The 20385-nt window shown below is 33.7% G+C and overlaps 1 protein-coding gene across 1 annotated transcript in view; it reads left to right on the forward strand.

Annotated features, from left to right (window-relative positions):
- Positions 1 to 20385, forward strand: part of Pi3K68D (phosphatidylinositol-4-phosphate 3-kinase catalytic subunit Pi3K68D) — a 168667-nt gene that overhangs the window by 44810 nt on the left and 103472 nt on the right. Inside the window, exon 4 of the mRNA XM_072534551.1 lies at positions 13072 to 13360. Coding sequence (XP_072390652.1) covers positions 13072 to 13360 — 289 coding nt within the window. The remainder of the gene's footprint in view (positions 1 to 13071; positions 13361 to 20385) is intronic.

Consider the following 20385-nt stretch of genomic DNA (forward strand, 5'->3'; position numbering starts at 1 on the left):
TTTCATAGATTCTAATAATGATAGCTTAAGCCCTTTATTTTGAATATGCAGAATTTGAAATTGGTCATTAAAAGAATGATTATCATCTAGAAGATGAAGTGGGTACTTAGAATCTGTTTTTCTATTATTGAAAATCATTTTGTGTTCTTCTATACGTTTGTTAAAGTTTCTACCAGTTTGACCGTTGTAAGTTTTTAGGTAATCACCACATGTCAGTTTGTATACACCACTGTGTAAGTGCTTTTTCTTTGGGCTCTTGTTCTTAATATAGTTGCTTAAGTTATTGTTTGTTCTGAAAGCTGATGTTATTCCTTTCTCTTTATGTGTTTGGCTATTTTATGATATCTTGCTTTTATATGTAATTGAGCAAAAGGTGTTGGGTTTTTTCTTTTGTGGCGGAAAGACCAATTTTAGGGCTTTCTGTTTTTGATATTCATGATATTCAATTCTATCGCGAAGTTATTTTTAGACATGGGAATTTCTATAATATAACAGGCTATGGTAGGCTGCTAATATTAGGATATTAAATTGAGTCAGTATGGGTAGGTTTATAAAATACGGAGGACTCATGTTTGTTTTGAAGTCTCATAATTTTGAAATCTAGAAAAATTATGGATTGATGTTGTTCTAGTTCTATTGTAAATTCAATATGACTATGGAGTGTATTAATGTAACATAAAAATTGCTTAAGTTGGCTGTTAGTTCCTGGGAAGTATACCAGTATATATATATATATATATATATATATATATATATATATATATATATATACAAGGATTTCCACAGTTTTCACTGTATTCCTTCACTCAACCGTTTTCTCCAATTTTTCCTGTTTAGCCAGTCCCCTTCCTGTAGGTTTCTTCTACTCGTTGCTTCGTCCACCTCATCTCTGAAAGATCTTCGGGGTCTGCCTCTCTTTCTTCTTCCTATCGGGCTCCACTCTGTTATTCTATTTATCCACCGATGCTTTGGTCTGCTCTTCTGACGTGTCCGTACCAGGTTAACCTCTTCTGTTCGATGTAGTCTATTATGTCGGAGTTCATTCCCATTCTCCTCTTAATCTCTATGTTATTTATTCTATCTCTTCTTGTTACTCTGCAGCTTCTCCTTAAGAATTCCATCTCTGTTGCTCTTATTTTGTTTTTGGTTTTCTTATTTATTGTCCAATTTTCACACCCATAAGTGAGGATACTTCTTGTCATGGTATTATATATTTTTTTCTTTGTTTTCATGCTGATGTTCTTATCCCATAGTACCGGGTTCAATTTTCGTATGCAGTCTCTTGTTTGTCCTAGTCTATTTTTTATATCTTCCTCCGTTGTTCCTTTGTTTGATATTATGAAACCTAAATACTTATACTTGTCTGTTCCTTTGATTTGTTTACCTTCGTCTATTTCCAGCCGTTTTATTTCTGTATTCTCCGTTGTTAGGTATTCAGTTTTCTTTAGGTTTATTTCCATCCCATTCTTTGTATATTCCTGCTCCAGTTTTCTCATCATAAAACTGAGGTCATCCTCGTCTTGTGCGATCACTATTTGGTCGTCGGCAAAACTTAGCGTATATAGATATTCGTTCCTTACTGGTATACCCATTCCTTCGCACTTTCTTTTCCATGGTTTCAGGGTTTTTTCCAGGAATATTTTGAACAGGGTGGGGGATGTGGAGCAACCCTGTAGTAGTCCCTTTGTCGTCTTAAATGGACTGCATATTCTATTGCCCGTTTTGATAGCTACTTCGTTAATCTTGTAGAGTGCTTTTACCGCGTTTATTAATCTTCGTGGAACTTCGATGTCTTCCATTGCTTCCCATAGCTTGGTTCTAGGTATTGAGTCATATGCCTTCTTAAGATCAACAAAAGCCAGATGGACGGATCTATTTTTGGCCATTCTTTTTTCTATTAGTTGTTCGACCGTGTAAATGTGATCTAAGCATGCTTTCCCCGCTGTGAAACCTGCCTGGTCTTCTCCGATTTTATTTTGTATATATATTTCTAATTTTTCCTTTATGGTCTTTCCATACAGTCTGCCTATAGACGATATAATGCTGATTCCCCGATAGTTTTCGCAGTTTTTTCTATTTCCTTTCTTGTATATTGATGTCATATATGCTTGGGTCCATTCTGCCGGTAAGTCTTCTCCATTCAGTGCTCTCTCAAACATTTTATGTATCATACCAAATAACTTTTCCGATCCGTTTTTTATCAATTCATTTGGTATTCCGCCGGGACCTTCTGCTTTTTTGTTCTTTAGAGTTTTGATCGTTCTTTTTACCTCAGCTAGGCTTAATTCGATTTCGTCATGTGTGTAGATTTCTATTCCGTCTATTTCTGATTGTTTGAATTCGGGGCGGTCTTCGGTTAGTAATTTTTTATAGTATTCTTGCCATTCGTTTTCTTTAATTTGACCGATCTTGATTTTCTCTGTCTTATTTCTTTGGAGCGACTTTAAGATGCGCCATGACTCTGAATTTCTCGTTCCTCCTATGTGCTGTTCTATCTCTGTGCATGTTTTTTCCCATCTTTCATTTTTTTCATTTGCCACTTTTCTTTTCACTTCTTTATTTTTTTTTCTGTATAGTTCCAAGTCCTCATAGTTTTTTTGTGTTCAGGTATTTTATATGAAGTTCTTTTTTCTCTTTTATGCATGTTAGTGTGTCTTCGGTTAATTTCGTAGTTTGGTGGGTGTATTTTTGGTCCACTTCTCCAAGAGCTTCTAGGGCTGCTGTCTTCATGCAGGTTTTTATGTGCTCGTATGTTTGTTCTAATGATTCATACCGAAACTCTTCTAGCTTTTGGTCCAATCTTCGCTTATATAGGTCTTTTATTGAGTCTTCTTCTAATAAATTGATTTTGAATTTATTTTCTTGTGTTGAGCACGTATTGACAGGTGTAGCCGGAGCCGTAACTTGGTCAGACTCTCCCTGGGTCGGTTTCTGTTGGGTCCATATGAAGGGGAATTCCATCCAAGCGATTACTAGTTTGTGATCTGTGCCGCATTCTGCGCCTCGCTTTACTCTCACGTCTTTTATTTTTATCGGGCTTTCGCGGTTTACTATAACATAATCAATAATAGACCTCAATTTTCTTGTTTCTTGTGTCCAAGTGTATTTGTGTATGTCTTTATGTTTGTAGAAGCCGTTTGTGATCTTTTAAGTTGTTTATTTCGCATAGCTCAATCAATCTCTCCCCGTTATCGTTCATTATATCTTCTCCAAATCTACCAACTGTTCTTCATATACCAGTATATTGTCCACATATCTCCACCAATGTTTTGAAATATTTGTTTCTAGATAATCCATAAAAATATCTGATAGCAGTGGGCTTAGAATATTACCCATACTAATTGATTATTAAATTCAGTCATCATCATCATCGAGCCTCAAAATTCCACTGCTGAACATAGGCCTCTTCCTCGTGCTTCCACTTTCATCCAGTTTTGATTCACCCTTCATCGTCAGTCCGTAATGTAGGTGGTCAACCGATGCTTCTCTTGTGTTCCCTTGGTCTCCATTCCAACAACCTCTTTGCCCATCGCCCATCCGTCATTCTAGCTATGTGTCCTGTCCATCTCCCTTTTGTCTGGCTGTCCTTTCGATGACCTCAGTCGCGTTGGTTCTTCTAGATTGAAAATAGTCTTGATTTATGCAAATTTGAAAAAGATGTAAAATCTCGGATGTATGTAATGATCGGATTTGTAATACTAGGATCTCAAAGGTTTTGAATGTGTTGAAGGTCAGGACTACCGAATGAAAGATAAAGACTTTTACTTTTAACATGTACTAAAATAAGTTTAAGAAAATCGTTTTGAAAACGTACTGTTAATTTGAACTTTAACAGTTAGAATATTTTTAAATTGTTACTAACGGAAGGTAATATATTAACGGAAAAACTCATCAAATACCTGATTATTGCGAAATCCTAAGAAAAAATTATTTTCGTAGACTAATAGGTGTGTGATCTAAAAATTTTACTCTGTTGTATTCGTTTTGAGTATCGAAGTATCACTTATATATTTTTTACACGAATACTTAGTTATAGTTGTTGATGGAATTTGTTAAAGGTTTAATTAGAAAAATTAGATGAAGCATGTTTAAAACTCGTGTTTACCATAGCTATAGGTTACGAATCATTTAAATGAATCATAAAACAGTTTGGTATTTGAAAATAAGAGTAATTTAAAATATATAAGGACAAAAAGAACAAAAAATTCTTCTGTTACGGTCAGAAACATTGAACCTTTTGCAGCAATTCTCCTAAAGAATCGAACAAGATATATCGCTAGTTGGTATATTGAAGTTTGTTTGAAGTTGTCAATTTTTTTACAAATTGCTTCTTGCTGACTTCGTCCAAAAAAAACTAGATATATTTTGTTGCGTCGTGAAAATGTGGGGTACATTTTGTACCACACAGCTGCTGAAGTAGTGAGGTTTTTTATGAATGTGGTGTACGCTATATAAACTATCAATCTTCGTATATCTAGCACTACACTGAGCCACTGAGGTGGGTCTTTGCGCACTTCACAATCTGTTTCCACTTGCTGCGGTTCATCATTAGTTCCTCTGCTGCAATATTATCTCTCCATCTTCTTGGCTGTTCCAGTGGCCACATTCCTTACGGGGTCTCTTTTCAAACCAACCTTTTATGATGTTTATTATAGCTGGTTGGTTATATCTTCTTCTTCATGTGACATCTTCTCATGTTGTCGACATCGTATAATTGTGCTCGCCTCCCTGATGTCGAACTATCGGCGTAAATTCCGAAGCTACGAGAACTTCTTTCATCCGTTTCCTCGTCTTCCTTTGATCTTTCCATCAATGAGTAACTGTAGAAAACTATACTTATGGTTTGTAAAGATATTGACAAAATAAGCTGTTTTTCTTTGCTTAACTATTGTCAATAGTTCCTTATCATTATTCATTTCTTCCAACACCTGATTATTTCATACCTCTCGGTCCATGGTATTTAGATAATAAACAATAACCACCGGTAGAACCACATCTCAAAAGAATCCAGACGTGATATGGTTCTTGCTTTTAATGTTCGTCTCTCAACTCCTTACAACAGTGTAGACAGTACGTAGCATTTAGTGACACACTATCGAGTAGTCAGCCTCATGTCTCTGAGTTCATTTAGAAGAACGTACTCCTGGCTATTTGGATTCTAATTTTGAGTTCTTCATTCACTTCTTAATCAGGATCCCATTTATCGTTTACCCAGCATCCCACTACTCAAATCTCTTTACTCTTTCTCTATTCTTACGAATAGTATCCTAATGTATCATATTCGTAGTCTGATATTGTCTATATCTACAAATTTTGTTTACTTTATATTTTTTTTAAGACCATAGTTTGGACTTAGTTAAAACTTATGTTATTGAATATATTTAATAGGAACTATAACTCGTTCTCAATATTGGCAAGAAAGACCGTGTCGTCATCAGATCGGATGTTATTAATAAGTTTTCCATTCACTTCTATCCTTATTTCTATATTTTCTGAGGTCTCCTGGAAAATGGATGCATAATATGATTGAAAGTAGTGGCCACAGTATACACCCCTGTCTGACTCTTTTGAAAATTTGAATATCCAACATTGTTATATTCACGACTTTTATGTGAGCTGACTGATTCCAATACAAGTTCTTGACAATCCATATGTCTTTATCATGTAACCCAATTTGTTTGAGCATTGAGCAATATTTGCATTGAGAATAAAGTATCTCTGGTGTCCATACCATTTCTGAAACCTAATAGAGTTTCATTTGTGTTTTCATCTATCTTACTCTATAGTCTATATAGAAGTTTTTCCTCATCCAGTAATTTTAGGACTAAACACTTAAATATTTGGACCAGCGTTTTTTCCATTTTTAGTTTCTTTAATTTTAATTTTTAATTAATTAAAAGGAAAGACAGTTAGGTATACGTGAAATCAAATCTTAACTGTCTTTCCTTTTATTTCGATATACTCTTTATGAGTACGAGAAACGAATTCGCCAAGGATTTTTGCTTAGTTGAGGAGATTGTGGAATGCAATTTTAGATTCCCCATTTCTCTATTTACATCTTTATCAACGTCTGTTTTGCCTTGCGATTCTTAAAAGGCACAGATTAAAGCAAAAATCTCGATTTTGGTTTCGTCAATTATAGGTTTTCCATATGTTTGCTTCTTCCTGTTTGTCTAGGATCAATTTGTCGATAAATTTTGCGGATTTTTTGCGTTTTTAAGTATGTCCTATCTCTTTGATCTTCTTATGTATATTAAATATATTGTGTTTTCTCTCAAGTGTTTCTATGTCCTTGCACTGTTCATTCTTTGACTTCTTTGAGATATTTGTTGATAATTTTATTGATTTTGTTATATTCTTTTTTTTTTTGTGGTCATCTCTCCTACTTCAGCTTTAGGATTTCAGTGGTCATCCCATCTTTTTATTTTTATTTACTTGTTTTTCGCAGGATTTCTAATATAGTTTTTTTCCTGTGTCCCTAATATTTCTCCTTATTTCATCTACGTTTACAGTGTCTATGTGTTATTTTAATCGTTGTATTTTTTTGTTTAAGTTGTGTATATTAAGATTTTAGTGGTTGTCCTTCTGGGCGTCAAGCTGTACTTTGTTAATCTCGATTTGGTCTTTGATTTATATATGGGCTGGCTATTTACCATTCGCGGTTAGTTCTATCTCTGCATTGCTGTGTGGTATCATCTTTACCCGACCCAAATTGAGTTAGTTTCCTATTCTATCCATATCATCATAGAAAGCCAATATAAGGTAAGGACCTTGATTTCTAACGAGAACCATTTCTGTGTTTTCATTTAGCACAATGCTCTCCAAACTATAAACGACATAGTGAATTTCTCAAGGATTACGCCACCTTGGGAGGCAAAATGCTAAAACAGGAATCTTTACGATAATTTTGGATTGAGTGAAGAAACTTCTTCACGAATATGATGGTTGAAGCATTTTATTTCTTCCAAAAGTATAGGGTTAATGTTTTGTTTGTTTAAATCTCGACATCATAATGTAGAAGAGGATCAATTATGTATGTATGTATAAATTGTTTAAACAATTTAACAAACCTATTAGCATTCAGGAATATTTTAATGTATTATTTCCCAAGAATATTTTGCCTCGTTTTTCACCAACAATCTATAAACCAATGTTTATGGAACGGGTTCATACAACATGACGTACACATTTAAATTGAATTTTTTCGACATTCTGCCTTAAATTGTTTATTGCTACGCTACTTTTGCTACTGACAAAATTACTGAAAACGGATTAATTCCCAATCAAAAGCAAATATATGACATCTGTTATATCAACTGATAATGGAAATCATCGTTTTATCTAATTCGGTTACATTGAGTTAGGTTAGGTTTAAGGTTTAATTATAAGTGATAAAGTGTGTCAATATTTTAATTTAATTGTCATTGCGATTCGGATTATTAAATTTGTATAAACAAAAGCGAATTAACCGCAATTTTAGTTTAAAATGTGTTTATTTTGACGTTTCGATTTCCACTTCGAAGGGTTATGAAATCGAAGGGTCATAATAAATATATTTTGAGCTTAATTCCCAATAAAAATAGTAAATTATATGAACCCATTAACGCCTTGAATTTTTGAATTTTTGTCCGTCCTATAAATAGATTACTAAGTGTTAGTGTTATCATAATTGAAAATATGTATGAAAGAATTGCAAAAAGTTATGGGAATTAAATTTTTTTTACGTCTAAAAAAAAAGATATAACTAGTTACGAAGATGTTGAAGAAGAAGTACGGCGGGATCTCTTAATGACACAATCTGGAAGAACAAACACCTTAGACAAGACACAAAAACAAGAATCTATAAAGCAGCAATTAGACTTATATTAACATACACAGCGCAGACAAGACCTGACACATCTAAAACGAAACGACTACTAGAAACAACAGAGATGAAAATACTCCGACGAATATCACGGAAAAGTCTGTTGGATAGGGAGAGAAGCGAAAACATAAGAGGAGCAAGCAATATATAAGACATAAATGGATAGGTGACAAAACGGAAACAGGAGTGGAACGAACACATTAGTAGAATGGCGGAGGTTAGGATAGTACGAATAGCACGAGATAAGTCACCAAATGGTCGAAGAAATATTGGCAGACCAAGAAAAAGATAGTGCGACAATTTAAACAATTTAGGAGGCTAATATTGGAGAAGAAACAGGATTTAAAGCCTGCATACAAGAAGGAAGAAGAAGAAGATCTAATAAAAAGAAGTTTTTTTTACACAATGTTATAGTACAGTTTCCAAAAAATGTAAGTGGTTTAGCTTTACAATTTTCTTCTGGATATCGTCTCTGCTCTTCACATTTCTCCATGAAGTGTTCTTTCCTATCGAATTTTATGTCCATAATTACTTTAGATGTTGATGTTCTCAATCGTTCTACTGTACTAACTAAGTTTCTAAGTTACTAAGTCTTCTACTAAGTTGTAAGTCTCTAAGTATTTTTGACTCGTTTTTAGAAAAACCATGAATTTACTAATGCCATATCAATCAGTCGTGTGAATATTGGTCAATATCACTTTCTTAGCTCCTATTTAGTCCCCTTAAATTGTTAAAGTTTTAATTTTAAAACTTAAAAAGGTATGAAATTTACAATATTCAAAGTATGTATTTATTTTTTGTATGTATGTAAATAAAATTTTTTAACTTTGAATTAAAAATAGGTTTGTTCCAACACTACGAAAAAACCGTCACGTAACTTTTTATTATACTGTTTTCCTGCCTAAAAATTTACGATACATTTTAAAAAATTTAGCCTGTTTAGACGGATTCTGATGGTTTTTTCATCAAGCTTTCTCGGGGACGCGAGTGAGGACCATGGAATCAATAGTCTTTACCACTTCAGTCGTCCATTTTTTTGTATACTCGTTAACACAGTTTACCCACAGGGTCCCTGCGCTAAACGGTGTTTTATATAACTGCAGAAGTTCATTTTGACCTCCGGTAGGAGCCTCATCAAGTGCTTGCTCCAGTTTGTTAATGATCAAATTTGCTTGAGCCCGATATAGTGGAGTATCAGGATGGTGTCTGTGTGCTACCACCATTCTGAATACTTTTGTCACGGTGCTTTATGACCTAGTCTGCTCGTTAGAGCACCTTGGTTACTTAGCAACTCTGTTACGAGGGGGGTGATGGTACTCTCCCGAAGTCTCTTTTTATCCTCGGGTGTTGCTGATTTGGTTTTCTTGGGATTTGCTATGGTCTATGGCTCAGCAGCCATTTTTGATTTTTTTCTTATCTTCCTTTGTTGAGCTCTAGTGAGGCGTTATTTGAGACTTACTTATTTATTTTTTTAATTTAAAAGTCCGAAATTGTACTTCACAATTTCGAATTTTCTTTGGTGTATGTGCTAAAAAGCAATTCTAACGTACTAAGAAGATCAGGAATTGTTTTTTGATGTAAACCTTACAATTTTTTGAGCTTCTTCTCCCCGTGATTGACTTTTGATTAATTTTATTTATATTTTATAAGACGAGAGTTTTATTTATATTATTTGTAAATTTTTACATATTTAAATTAAAAATTTGAATCGTAATATTTTTTCACGTGGCATCTACATATAAAAATATCTAAAGTTGCATTTGTTGTCCCACTCTTTCTTATAATAGTAGTAATAGCGCTGACATTCCCGCTCCCTAGTGATACAAATAAGGAACTAAAATCATGATCAACTTCTGATTGTTTAGTATATAACCTGTACCGACGCTAAAAAATGACAGTGATAGATTCTTCTATATGCGTCTATATTCTTTGGTATTATATACTTGCGCTTAAAAAATAAACATCTTCCTTTGAGCTTGTAATTCCTTCTGCTAGTTTTTGCGAGAGGTTCTGTATTAGTAAAATTAGATTCTATAGTAACACATTTATTACCGTTCTATTTTACAAAATATATTTCTCCATTTACATCAAATCGAAAATTATATGATCCACGAATTTCTTTTTGGGATTTGCGACACAATTGGTCTCATTTAGCATAATCTTTGATTTTTCTCTTTTAACCATCTGTTTCTTTTAGGACTATACCTGAATCGTTCCATTGAACCCTACGTTCATTTTCCCATGCGTGCTTACATATTTGAGATCTATCAAATTCTCTATTTTTAATAAAAGATTAATGTTTACTTATTCTAACATTTAGTGGTCTTCATGTTTCACCTAAATAAAAATCATCGCATTCACAAGGTATTTTATAAATACAATTCCCTGTTCTTTCTTGTTCATTGTTAGGTTTAGTTTTAGATAAAATAGATCTCAATGTGTTTTTTGTTTTGAGTGTTGTTGAAGTTTTTTAAGTTTTGCTGATAATAAGGATTATATACATACTTACTAATAAGGATGAATCGTACCGTATGAATACCTCGTGAATGCCATTATTTTTATTTAGGTGAAACATCAAGACCATTAAATGTTAGAATAAGTGAACATCAATCTTATATTAAAATTAGAGAATTTGATATATCTCAAATATGTAAACACACATGTTGCACTGCAAATGCGATGGAGCGACGATATTAAAAGAACTGCAGGACCAATGTGGAAACGTCTTACAAACAACAGAGATGAATGACGAGAATTAGGAGAGGCCTATATTTGGCAATCCGAATAGAAAGGGCTTAAAAAAATTTGAGAACGATCTCCGTGTGGAAATTGAAACGTCAATAAACTTATATTAAACTTAAATTGTGGCTTATCCCTAATTAAAATAGTTATTGCATTAAGATGCAACAAGAAAATAGCTTCAGAAAAATATGTAGTTCGATACAAAAAAATTTTCGTATTGAACAGGTGGTACACGTATCATATCAGATTTGAATTCATGCAATTCGCATCCTAAACATCGCCAACATTTTCGTAACGTGCAAAAGAGAATGTCTTGACCTTAGTATAAATTTTATTTTTTGGTGGATGCTACTCAAACTTACCACATTGACTCTTAAATATATTAATTACAATGATTTTAACGACACCTACATTGAGACGCCTATGCTAACCAAGTCTGTATTGTTCATGTTTTGCAAGAAACTCGGATGTTAATTCCTTGATGCATGTCGCCACGTTTTTTCTTCTTTTAGTAAACGAACTGCCATTGTAAAGATATTTAAATGGCTAAATTCATAATAATTATAAACACAAAACATTCAAGAATAAAGAGTTTTGTAAAAAAGCGTGTCACTAACGACAAACGGTATATACAGTCTAAATGATAAATATTCAATTGCGTAAAAAGATATTAACGGTTAAATTTGATTTTCTTAAATGCTAAATTCGTTTTAAGCCTATATATTTTCATCGGATAAAAATTATATTATTAAAACTAACATACAGATAAAGTACTGTACTCCTAGTCTGCCGGTCTTAAATATACGATATTTTTAGGCTTATTTTTAGTTTTTATCACACAAGTGCTCCGTAGATCTATTACGAGGTAAGTGTAAAACTTCTGATGGCTTTAAAGTAAAACAAGATACTTACTGTTTATTATTATCAGTAACCAGTCTTTTAAGTCTACGTCTGATAGACGTAGGCCTACTTATATTTGACAAAATCTTCTTTAGGTGCCGAAACTTTTCTCTATCGGCTGTTCCGCGAAACAATTCTTCTACTATGGTACGGCACCACTGTCTAATATTACGCAGTCATGAAAGTTTCTTTCAACCAATCCATCTCTTTCCCTCCACTTTTCCTTTTATTATAAGGCGAATAAAGCGATAGAGGACACAGATGGTATCTGGGTCCTCTAATTATATGGCTGAAGTATTCTGTTTTTCTCATCTTTATAATGTTTATGATCAGAAGTTCTAAATTTATCATTTTAAAAACATTTTCATTAACCCGTGATATTTTTCGGATCCGTCGATAGCACCATAATTCGAATGCTTCTAATTTGTTAAGCATTAGATATAATACAACTAAACTCCTGGACAAAATTACCGCACCACTCATATTTTTCTCAATAATCTTTATTTATTGATCATTTACTGTACGACAAGTTGCCTATGGACCTTGTTTGACAGTGACAGTTGTTATGTAAGCTAATAATAGTCTTGTTTTAACAATAATTTGTATTAAACTTCGTTTTAGACTAAAAGTGAGCTAAACTTTTCATAAAAAGTGCCGATTAAAGCAAAGTGTTTGTGAGAGACAAGCTTTTATTGTAATATTTTTCATCACATGCATGTTTGGAAGTTCATTTGCATAAAAATCAGATAAAAAAATGAACCGTCAAGTAAATTTGTCAATGGAGGAGGCAGTGCGAGCATCGACTCTCCTAGATGAAGGATATTCAATGCAATACGTTGCAGGTTTGTTAGGAAGACATCATTCCAGCATCAGTCGCAAAGTGAGGCGATATAATGAAACAGGGTCGTACCGTCGAAGACCAGGGCAAAGGCGAAAACGTTGCACTAATCAAATTGATAATCGTTTTTTGAGACAACGTGCTCTCAAAGATAGGAGAGTCACCAGCAATTTGCTAAAAAATGAACTAGCAGATGTTCGAAATGTCGCGATATCGTCTCGAACAGTTAGAATACGTTTACGTGAAACAGAATTGAGCAACAGGAAACCGGCCAAAAAACCCTTGCTTACATTGGAAACAAGTTCTTCTCCGATCTTGACATTACTCTGTCTGACATTGTGATACAGTTAGTGACATACAAACATATTTATTAATTTTCCTGAAATCTTGAGGTGTAATTCTCACTTGTATTATATCTTATGTGAATTATTTGTTCTATATGCATGGAAATAAATATAACAAAATTGAAGGAAAACATGGTATAGGCAAATAGATGAAATCGTGGCTCGGGAATATAAGTGGCTGGACCAGAACTAATGCCCCATATTCGGACCTAATTCTTAAACTGTGATTATACGAATATATATTAACCACTGAACTTAAGTCTGTGTTTTATAATATAGGTAGTCGCAAATATATAACCAAATATTTTGCAAAAAAATGTACAATTATTCTCGAAACTAGATTATAATCCTATAAAACTCACTAATATATTTTAATGTTGTAGACACCACCCGCTCTGCCACCAAAAAATCAACGACGACCACCTCCACCGTTGATAGTTACTAGAAGTTCGTCAATATCCTCTCGGTTGTCGTCATTTTCTGCAGGTTCTACATCATCAGAAAAAGAAAAGAAGGACAAATCTTTGTTTTCTCCAAATTTAATAGATTTTGCACAATCGGACGACAAAGACAGCGTACGAGTTAGTATATTACAAGAATTCGATCCATTGTCTGAATCTTTCTACAGTGCTGTTAGTGCAAGAGCAATCAGTCCAGATTACTCAGGTTCAGGTAAGTACACATATATGTTTCTTTTTATATTAAATGTGGATCTAGCAGCTGACACAAAATGAATGGCAAGCACCTGACTACATCTCGAATGGCAAATTTTTATTAAAAATGAAACAGGACTCAAATTGAGAACTTGTAAAATGCTCTTTAAAGTTTGCCAATAAAGATGTTACTAAGTGTTTATTAAAACACCTGACTTTAACCATCTACCGACAAGACAAGAAAATTTGATACCAAAACCCATTGCAGTGAAGTTCTGTTGTCGATTATACGTTTCTAAAAGAAATTTTAAGTTCTCGAACTTAAGAAATGTTCGGTTGGTTTTTTGAAGCACCGTATTAGCACATTTAACTTTTGTATACACTGACACTTTTCGTGCCATTGAGTACACTCAATGGCACGAAAAACGGAGGACTTGCATTTTTAAAATAAAAACTCAAAATTAAACTTTTATTATTATAGTAACGTAAACACAAATGAAACAAACTGTTTTAAGTAATTTCTAATCAAACTTAAGTGCTTATCCGAAAAAAAAAATGCATAAAAAATCAGAAATAAAGAATACACTATTCTTATCAAGCAATTTATGCATATTAATAAACACAGACATGCAATATTGGCATAATTACTAAAACCCTTTTTTTGATCTATATCCTTATAAAACAGCACCCTAATATGGGCTTTTTTTAATTTCAGCATTTAATTTACTTTGTACCACTGACCTGATGATGCTTTGCAAATTTTAGAAAGCGAAACCGGTCGTCTTAGGTAGTAAAATTAAACTGATTGTAAGTCTAATTTATTTCTTTTTTACCTCTTTTAAAATGGACTCACACAAGCAACACATTCATGATTATTCTTATCACTTTTAAAAGTGCAAAGGTAGCTGTTGGTATTCTATTGTTATTCTTTTGTTCTTGTTGATGTGAGTAAACTGTCAAGTCGAATCAAGTGTGAAACACAATTTGAAGTTGAATTGCGGTGATTTAATTTCAAGAATTATGGTTGTAAATCCCGAAACAACGGCTATTTTTTTTACACGTTTTTTGGCAACCGGAGCTTACACTAGATGACTTGGAACCGGTCCCCAACGAAGAACTAGTGCCCTTAATAATCGCTTCATCCACTTACAAAGTCTACGAGATCGTCGTGCCACGGCTGTACAAATCCGAAATCAACTTCAGTACGTCTGGAATACTAACGTAAGTGAACAATTAGACGAAGGCTTGGAGAAGCAAATTTAAGCAGTGGCAGACCTGCAACAGGCCTACAACTTCTCAGGCTCCGTCGAGTTGCGCGGCTTCAGTTTGCCAGAAACCATGCTCATTTTGGCTCATTCAAACCATGGTCATGAGAGAGTATGGCGAAGACCACATGAGCGTTTTGCAGAATTTACCTTCAGTCCCAGGGTAGGCTATTAAGGGGGCTAAATTATGGTGTTGTAACAAAAGTATTTAGGGCCAATGTAACAAAAAACAAATGAATTAAGGAAGGTTGTCTTCGTGCACCACTAAGGGTCACCTATAAAATGTACCTCGCTACACTAAAGAAACTACTAATCCTCACAAAGGAAAAGATTAGATCAGTATGATACACATAGGAAAATATAAAATATGAATTTGAAATATAACAAAATTGAAATGTAGAAAAAATGTAACCAAATTGGAATATAAAAATATAACTAAATTGAAGGCTGGCTAGCGGACTATGCCGGAGAGTGACTACTTGACACTCAAAAGAGAATTCGGCCAATTTGCATGCCCTGCGGAGAGCGTAGAATGAGAAAATAGATGACAAGGTAATCAAAAAAAAAATATGAATAGATGAAAAGTGATAGAATATGGAAATTGCTCTAAGATGTGAGTGGGCGCCAGGAAAGTATTAACATATACCTTCCAAGGCATCTTGTAATGCTGTATACCATTTTTGCTGAAATGAAAAAAAAGCAGGTATTAATTGAAATATTTAGTCTTGGCAACAAATTTAATACCTAACCCAATATATACAGTCTATCTTAATTCTTTATGCTACCCAATACCACTTATGTACAGTTAACCTAGTTGTATACAAAAAAATTCCCTGATTGTACACAATTTATCCCTGATTATCTATGAATATAAATTTACTGAAAGGTAGGACCTAATAATATTTAAGGAATTTACAAATAATAAATATAAGTAAGAAAATTTACTAATTCTACCTAAAAAGGTAATTTACTCGCCTACTAGAAATGTAATTCTGTAATTTGGATTTCAATTAAAAGTACTAATAAAGTAATATAGACACTTTATCCTGATAGGATAGGTGCCAAAGGTTTAAATATATATTAATGAAAATACCAATAACGAACTCTCTGATTAAATGTGTACACAAAAAACCGTACAGTAGAGTTAATAGGAAGGATTTAATACCTCAACCTGTAGTCGACAATTAGTCCTTAAATATTATTCAATAATATTTAAAAAAATGACGGGTCTTTATTATTATAAGAAATAGTATGATTTAAAGTTAAAAAATTATTATAGAAAATTATTAAAGTTGATGGATGAAAAAACTTGATACATATTGACAGTGTTCCACACTCCAATCAATGAGGGAGTTCCTTCCGGCTGGTTTCCTGAAGTTGTCCGGGAATAGTCTGGTAGAGATCTGAAGCTTTGAAGGAACCGCTAAGAATGACGAGAATCAACCCTGGTGATCATGTGTATAATCTGCCTAGGGAATAGCTTAACCCTTTTTCTTAAAATAAACCCAAAAAACAAAATAACGAATCCTTCCCTTTGACTCCTCGAGTAGGATATAAAGAATATTTGTGTTAGCGTTCCTTATTACTCTTGAGTAAAAGTAGGGGAAAAGACAAGATTTATTAATCTTGAAAGATAATACAAAAAGTTACTAATGAATCTTGTATGAAGGCAAAAAACCTTGATGGTTTTGTAAAAATGTGACCTTCGAATGGTTTGACAATATTTTATATGATATGGATTGATTAAATAAATAATTTTAACGAAAAGCATGCTTCTGGATATATTTTAGAATATGAAAGAACGGTATGAGACAGAATATTTTTAGAAACTGAACAAAGATAGATAATTATATATTTTTAAGGCTGGGAAGTAAAATAGAAAATTGACATATTTTATTTAGATTTAAAATATTTCTTAATGAAATGATGTAAAAAATGACAGATATACGTATATTAACTATCAAAGGAGAAATGACAATATTTTAGAAATCAAAATGGCTGATGGTTTTTATACTTTTTCCTTTTTATTGATACTTAGATGCACTTACCGGCTCAGAGTTGCTATAAACCAAACGGTACACACACACTAAAACAAACGAAAACTTTCTACAACTGCTCTTCTTCCAAAAAAAAAAAAACAAAATTTAATATTCCCTTAAAACAAATCCCAGCACGTCCATGGGCCGCCTACTGATTTAAACCCACTTTGCTTCTCCACGGTCGGAACAAGAGTGACACGAGTCGGAGAAGCATGTATATAGTTTTCCAGTCGGAAAAGTCGCTGCTTAATACCAACTTAGAAATTAAAAGTTACTAAAAGATATTTAATGAATATTGATTTAAAGATTTTATTTAAAGGTGATGAAAGGATTATTGAAGTGACGGACTCATTACAGTGTGGGCTGGAATTTCTCTAGAGGCACGTACAGAATTGGTCATCGTTCCTAGAGGCTCCATAACAGCTGCCAGGTACATTGATAAAATTCTCCAAGATTTTGTTGTGCCTTGTGGTTTTGCCGGAAATGACTTTTTTCTGATGCATGCTAATGCGAAGCCTCACAGTGCGAGAATCACTCAACAGTTTTTAAATGAAGTAAACATTCCTGTAATGGATTGACCAGCATTGAGTCCAGACGCAAACTCAATTAATACAGGCCAATTAAGCCGTAAATCATCAAATAAACAAAAAAATTGCGAAGTGGCTGTAACTTTCTACACTCATAAACAAACACATTCTTTTGAAAAATCCGATGAGTCTATGGCTATAAATCAAACGGTACACACATACAAAAACAAACGAAAACTTTCCTCCAACTTCTCTTCTTCCAAAAAACAACAAAATTTAATATTCTTAAAACAAATCCCAGCACGTCCCTGGGCCGCCTACTGATTTAAACCCACTTTACTTCTCCCCGGTCAGAACAAGAGTGACACGAGTCGGAGAAGCATGTATATAGTTTTCCAAAACTGGAGTCGCTGCTTAATACCAACTTAGAAATTAAAAGTTACTAAGAGATATTTAATGAATATTGATTTAAAGATTTTATTTAAAGGTGATGAAAGGATTATTGAAGTGACGGACTCATTACAGTGTGCGCTGGAATTTCTCTAGAGGCACGTACAGAATTGTACATCGTTCCGAGAGGCTCCATAACAGCTGCCAAGTACATTGATGAAATTCTCCTAGATTTCGTTGTGCCTTATGCTGGTTTTATTGGAAATGACTTTGTTTTGATGCATGATAATGCACAGTTTTTAAATGAAGTAAACATTCCTGTAGTGGACTGGCCAGCGTTGAGTACAGACGTAAACCCAATCGAACATGTTTGGGACATGCTTGAGCGAAGGATACTAAGTCCTGTTCCTGCCCCTTTAACCCTATATCAGTTACAAGAAGCCCTATTAGAGGAATGGGAACTTATTCCTCAACAGGACATTTCTCATTTGACTTTAGGCATGCCAAGGAGAATTCAGGCAATAATTCGAGCACGTGAAGGAAACATTTTCATTATTAAAATCAGTTTGTCGGGACACATGATTTAAGTTTTCATTAATTGAGCATCATTTTGTTACAACATTTACTTACGTTTTTTGCTTAATTTTTAAATTGTTTTACTAGTGAAACAGTCTTTGTTAAGAAGTTAAATTTTAATTAGAAATTACTTAAAACAGTTTGTTTCCTTTGTGTTTACGATATTATAATATGTATCAAAAGTTTAAAGAGAATTACAATTTTAAGTTTTTATTTAAAAATGCAAGTCCTCCGTTTTTCGTACCGGTGAGTGTATGTTAAATACGTGGACTATAGAAAATGTCACACTGAGAGTGCAGTACGGGTAAGATACGGCAATGCTTTTCTTATGGAGAATAAACGCGCAGGGTTGTCGGTTTTCTCCAGCTGTTGATTGCTCATTGTCTCACAGGACCGGCTTGGATAAAATGCATCTGCCGGCAGTACGAGTAAAATATTTTATATCATGTATACGTATACAGTAGAATAAAAAGGCATTGATGAGTTATTGACAACGAAAACTATGAAGTTTGCATATAAAACGTCAACATGAGATATACAAATGAATCATATTCATAAGAGTAACATTTGAACACCTCTTTACAAGAACAACATACAATAACTGTAGTTTTAATGTTTTACATAAAATAGAAAAAACCTACATAATTTCTAGGAAAGAGTTTGGAAACTTGGAAATGATATTATTTATAGATATTATATATAATATTCAAATTTCCAATTCTTTCATAGAAATTGGATTTTTTCTATTGTATGTAAAATATTAAAAATACAGTTATGTTGTTTCTATAAATAGGTCTTCATTTCTTTTGTAAAATTTCTGCTACAAATTACCATCATTAATATAATCACCTAAATATGGCCATAAACTTGTTTGTCATAATTAGTACTTGATAAACTCCAAGCTTTCCCTATTTCACCCCCTACCCATCCTTAGGGTGAAAGTGCTTTTGGAAAACGAAACTACACTTCAAAATTTAGTCCGAGTTTCAACAGAGAGCATGGAGTCCCATAAGTTTAAATCCGGTGAATTATTTAACGGTTGCGCTAAACTCGTAGTGTTAAATGTGTTGTGTTTTTTACAAAATACGGAACAACTTAATGTAAGTGCTGCTGTAAGACGTACTTCGTTGATGACTGGTGTTAGCGAAAGAAGCATTTACAATTTCAAAAAAGAAAAAGAACAGAGTGGAACGTTGAAATCGCTAAAAAAACGTAAAAAACGAGTGTGTCAATCAAATTCTAGAATATTCACATATGACGAGGGTGTAAGAAGTATTCTAGGGAGAATTGTTCATTGTGAATTTTTCATGAAAAATTTGCCGCCATTCTTGAAGCATATACATAACTTCATACAAGGTAATGAGAATATACAGCCGTTGTCTCTTTCTACTTTATACAGACTTCTGAAAGATATTGGATTTGTTTATAAGAAACGTTGCCGAAGAAGCATCATGGTGGAGCGAGAGGATATTATTCATTGGCGCCATAATTATTTAAGAACCATACGACGTTTGCGAAAAGACCATTGCAATATCATATATTTGGACGAATCGTGGGTTAATGTTGGCCAATCTATAAATTACGAATGGTGCGATACTACGATACAAAACAGTCGTGATGCTTTTCTCAAAGGTTTAAGTACTGGCTTAAAAGCACCTACTAAACGAGGTCTACGATATGTTTTATTGCATGCAGGTTTTTCAGGAGGTTTTCCTTCCTGGCACACAGCGTGTTTTTCTGGCAAAGAAAAATGATGGCGACTATCACGATGAAATGGATGCCGCATATTTTGAGTCGTGGTTTAAGGAGACATTAATATCAAATTTACCAAATAATGGTCGCAGGAATGTCATTGTAATGGACAATGCATCGTACCACTCCCGTAAAGAGAGATTCCCTAACAATTCCTGGAATAAAGCTGCAATCAAGGAATGGCTAGTGGAAAAAGACATTTTTTTGAGGAGTGTTATTTGAAATCCGAGCTATTAGAAGCAGCGCGTGCTTTTAAAGATCAATACGATAAGTATCATCTTGATGAGTATGCTTCACAACATAATGTTTATATTTTAAGGCTTCCTCCATATCACTGCGAATTGAATCCTATAGAAATGGTGTGGAACCAAGTTAAGCGATATGTAGGTACCCATAATACCACTTTTAAAAACGACGAGGTACGCCAGTTGATCGACGACGGTTTCGCACGCGTCACAGAGCAAAATTGGCGCAATTATGTCACTCATGTTGTTG

The sequence above is a fragment of the Diabrotica undecimpunctata genome, chromosome 6 (assembly GCF_040954645.1).
Source record: "Diabrotica undecimpunctata isolate CICGRU chromosome 6, icDiaUnde3, whole genome shotgun sequence".
Lineage (NCBI taxonomy): Eukaryota > Metazoa > Arthropoda > Insecta > Coleoptera > Chrysomelidae > Diabrotica > Diabrotica undecimpunctata.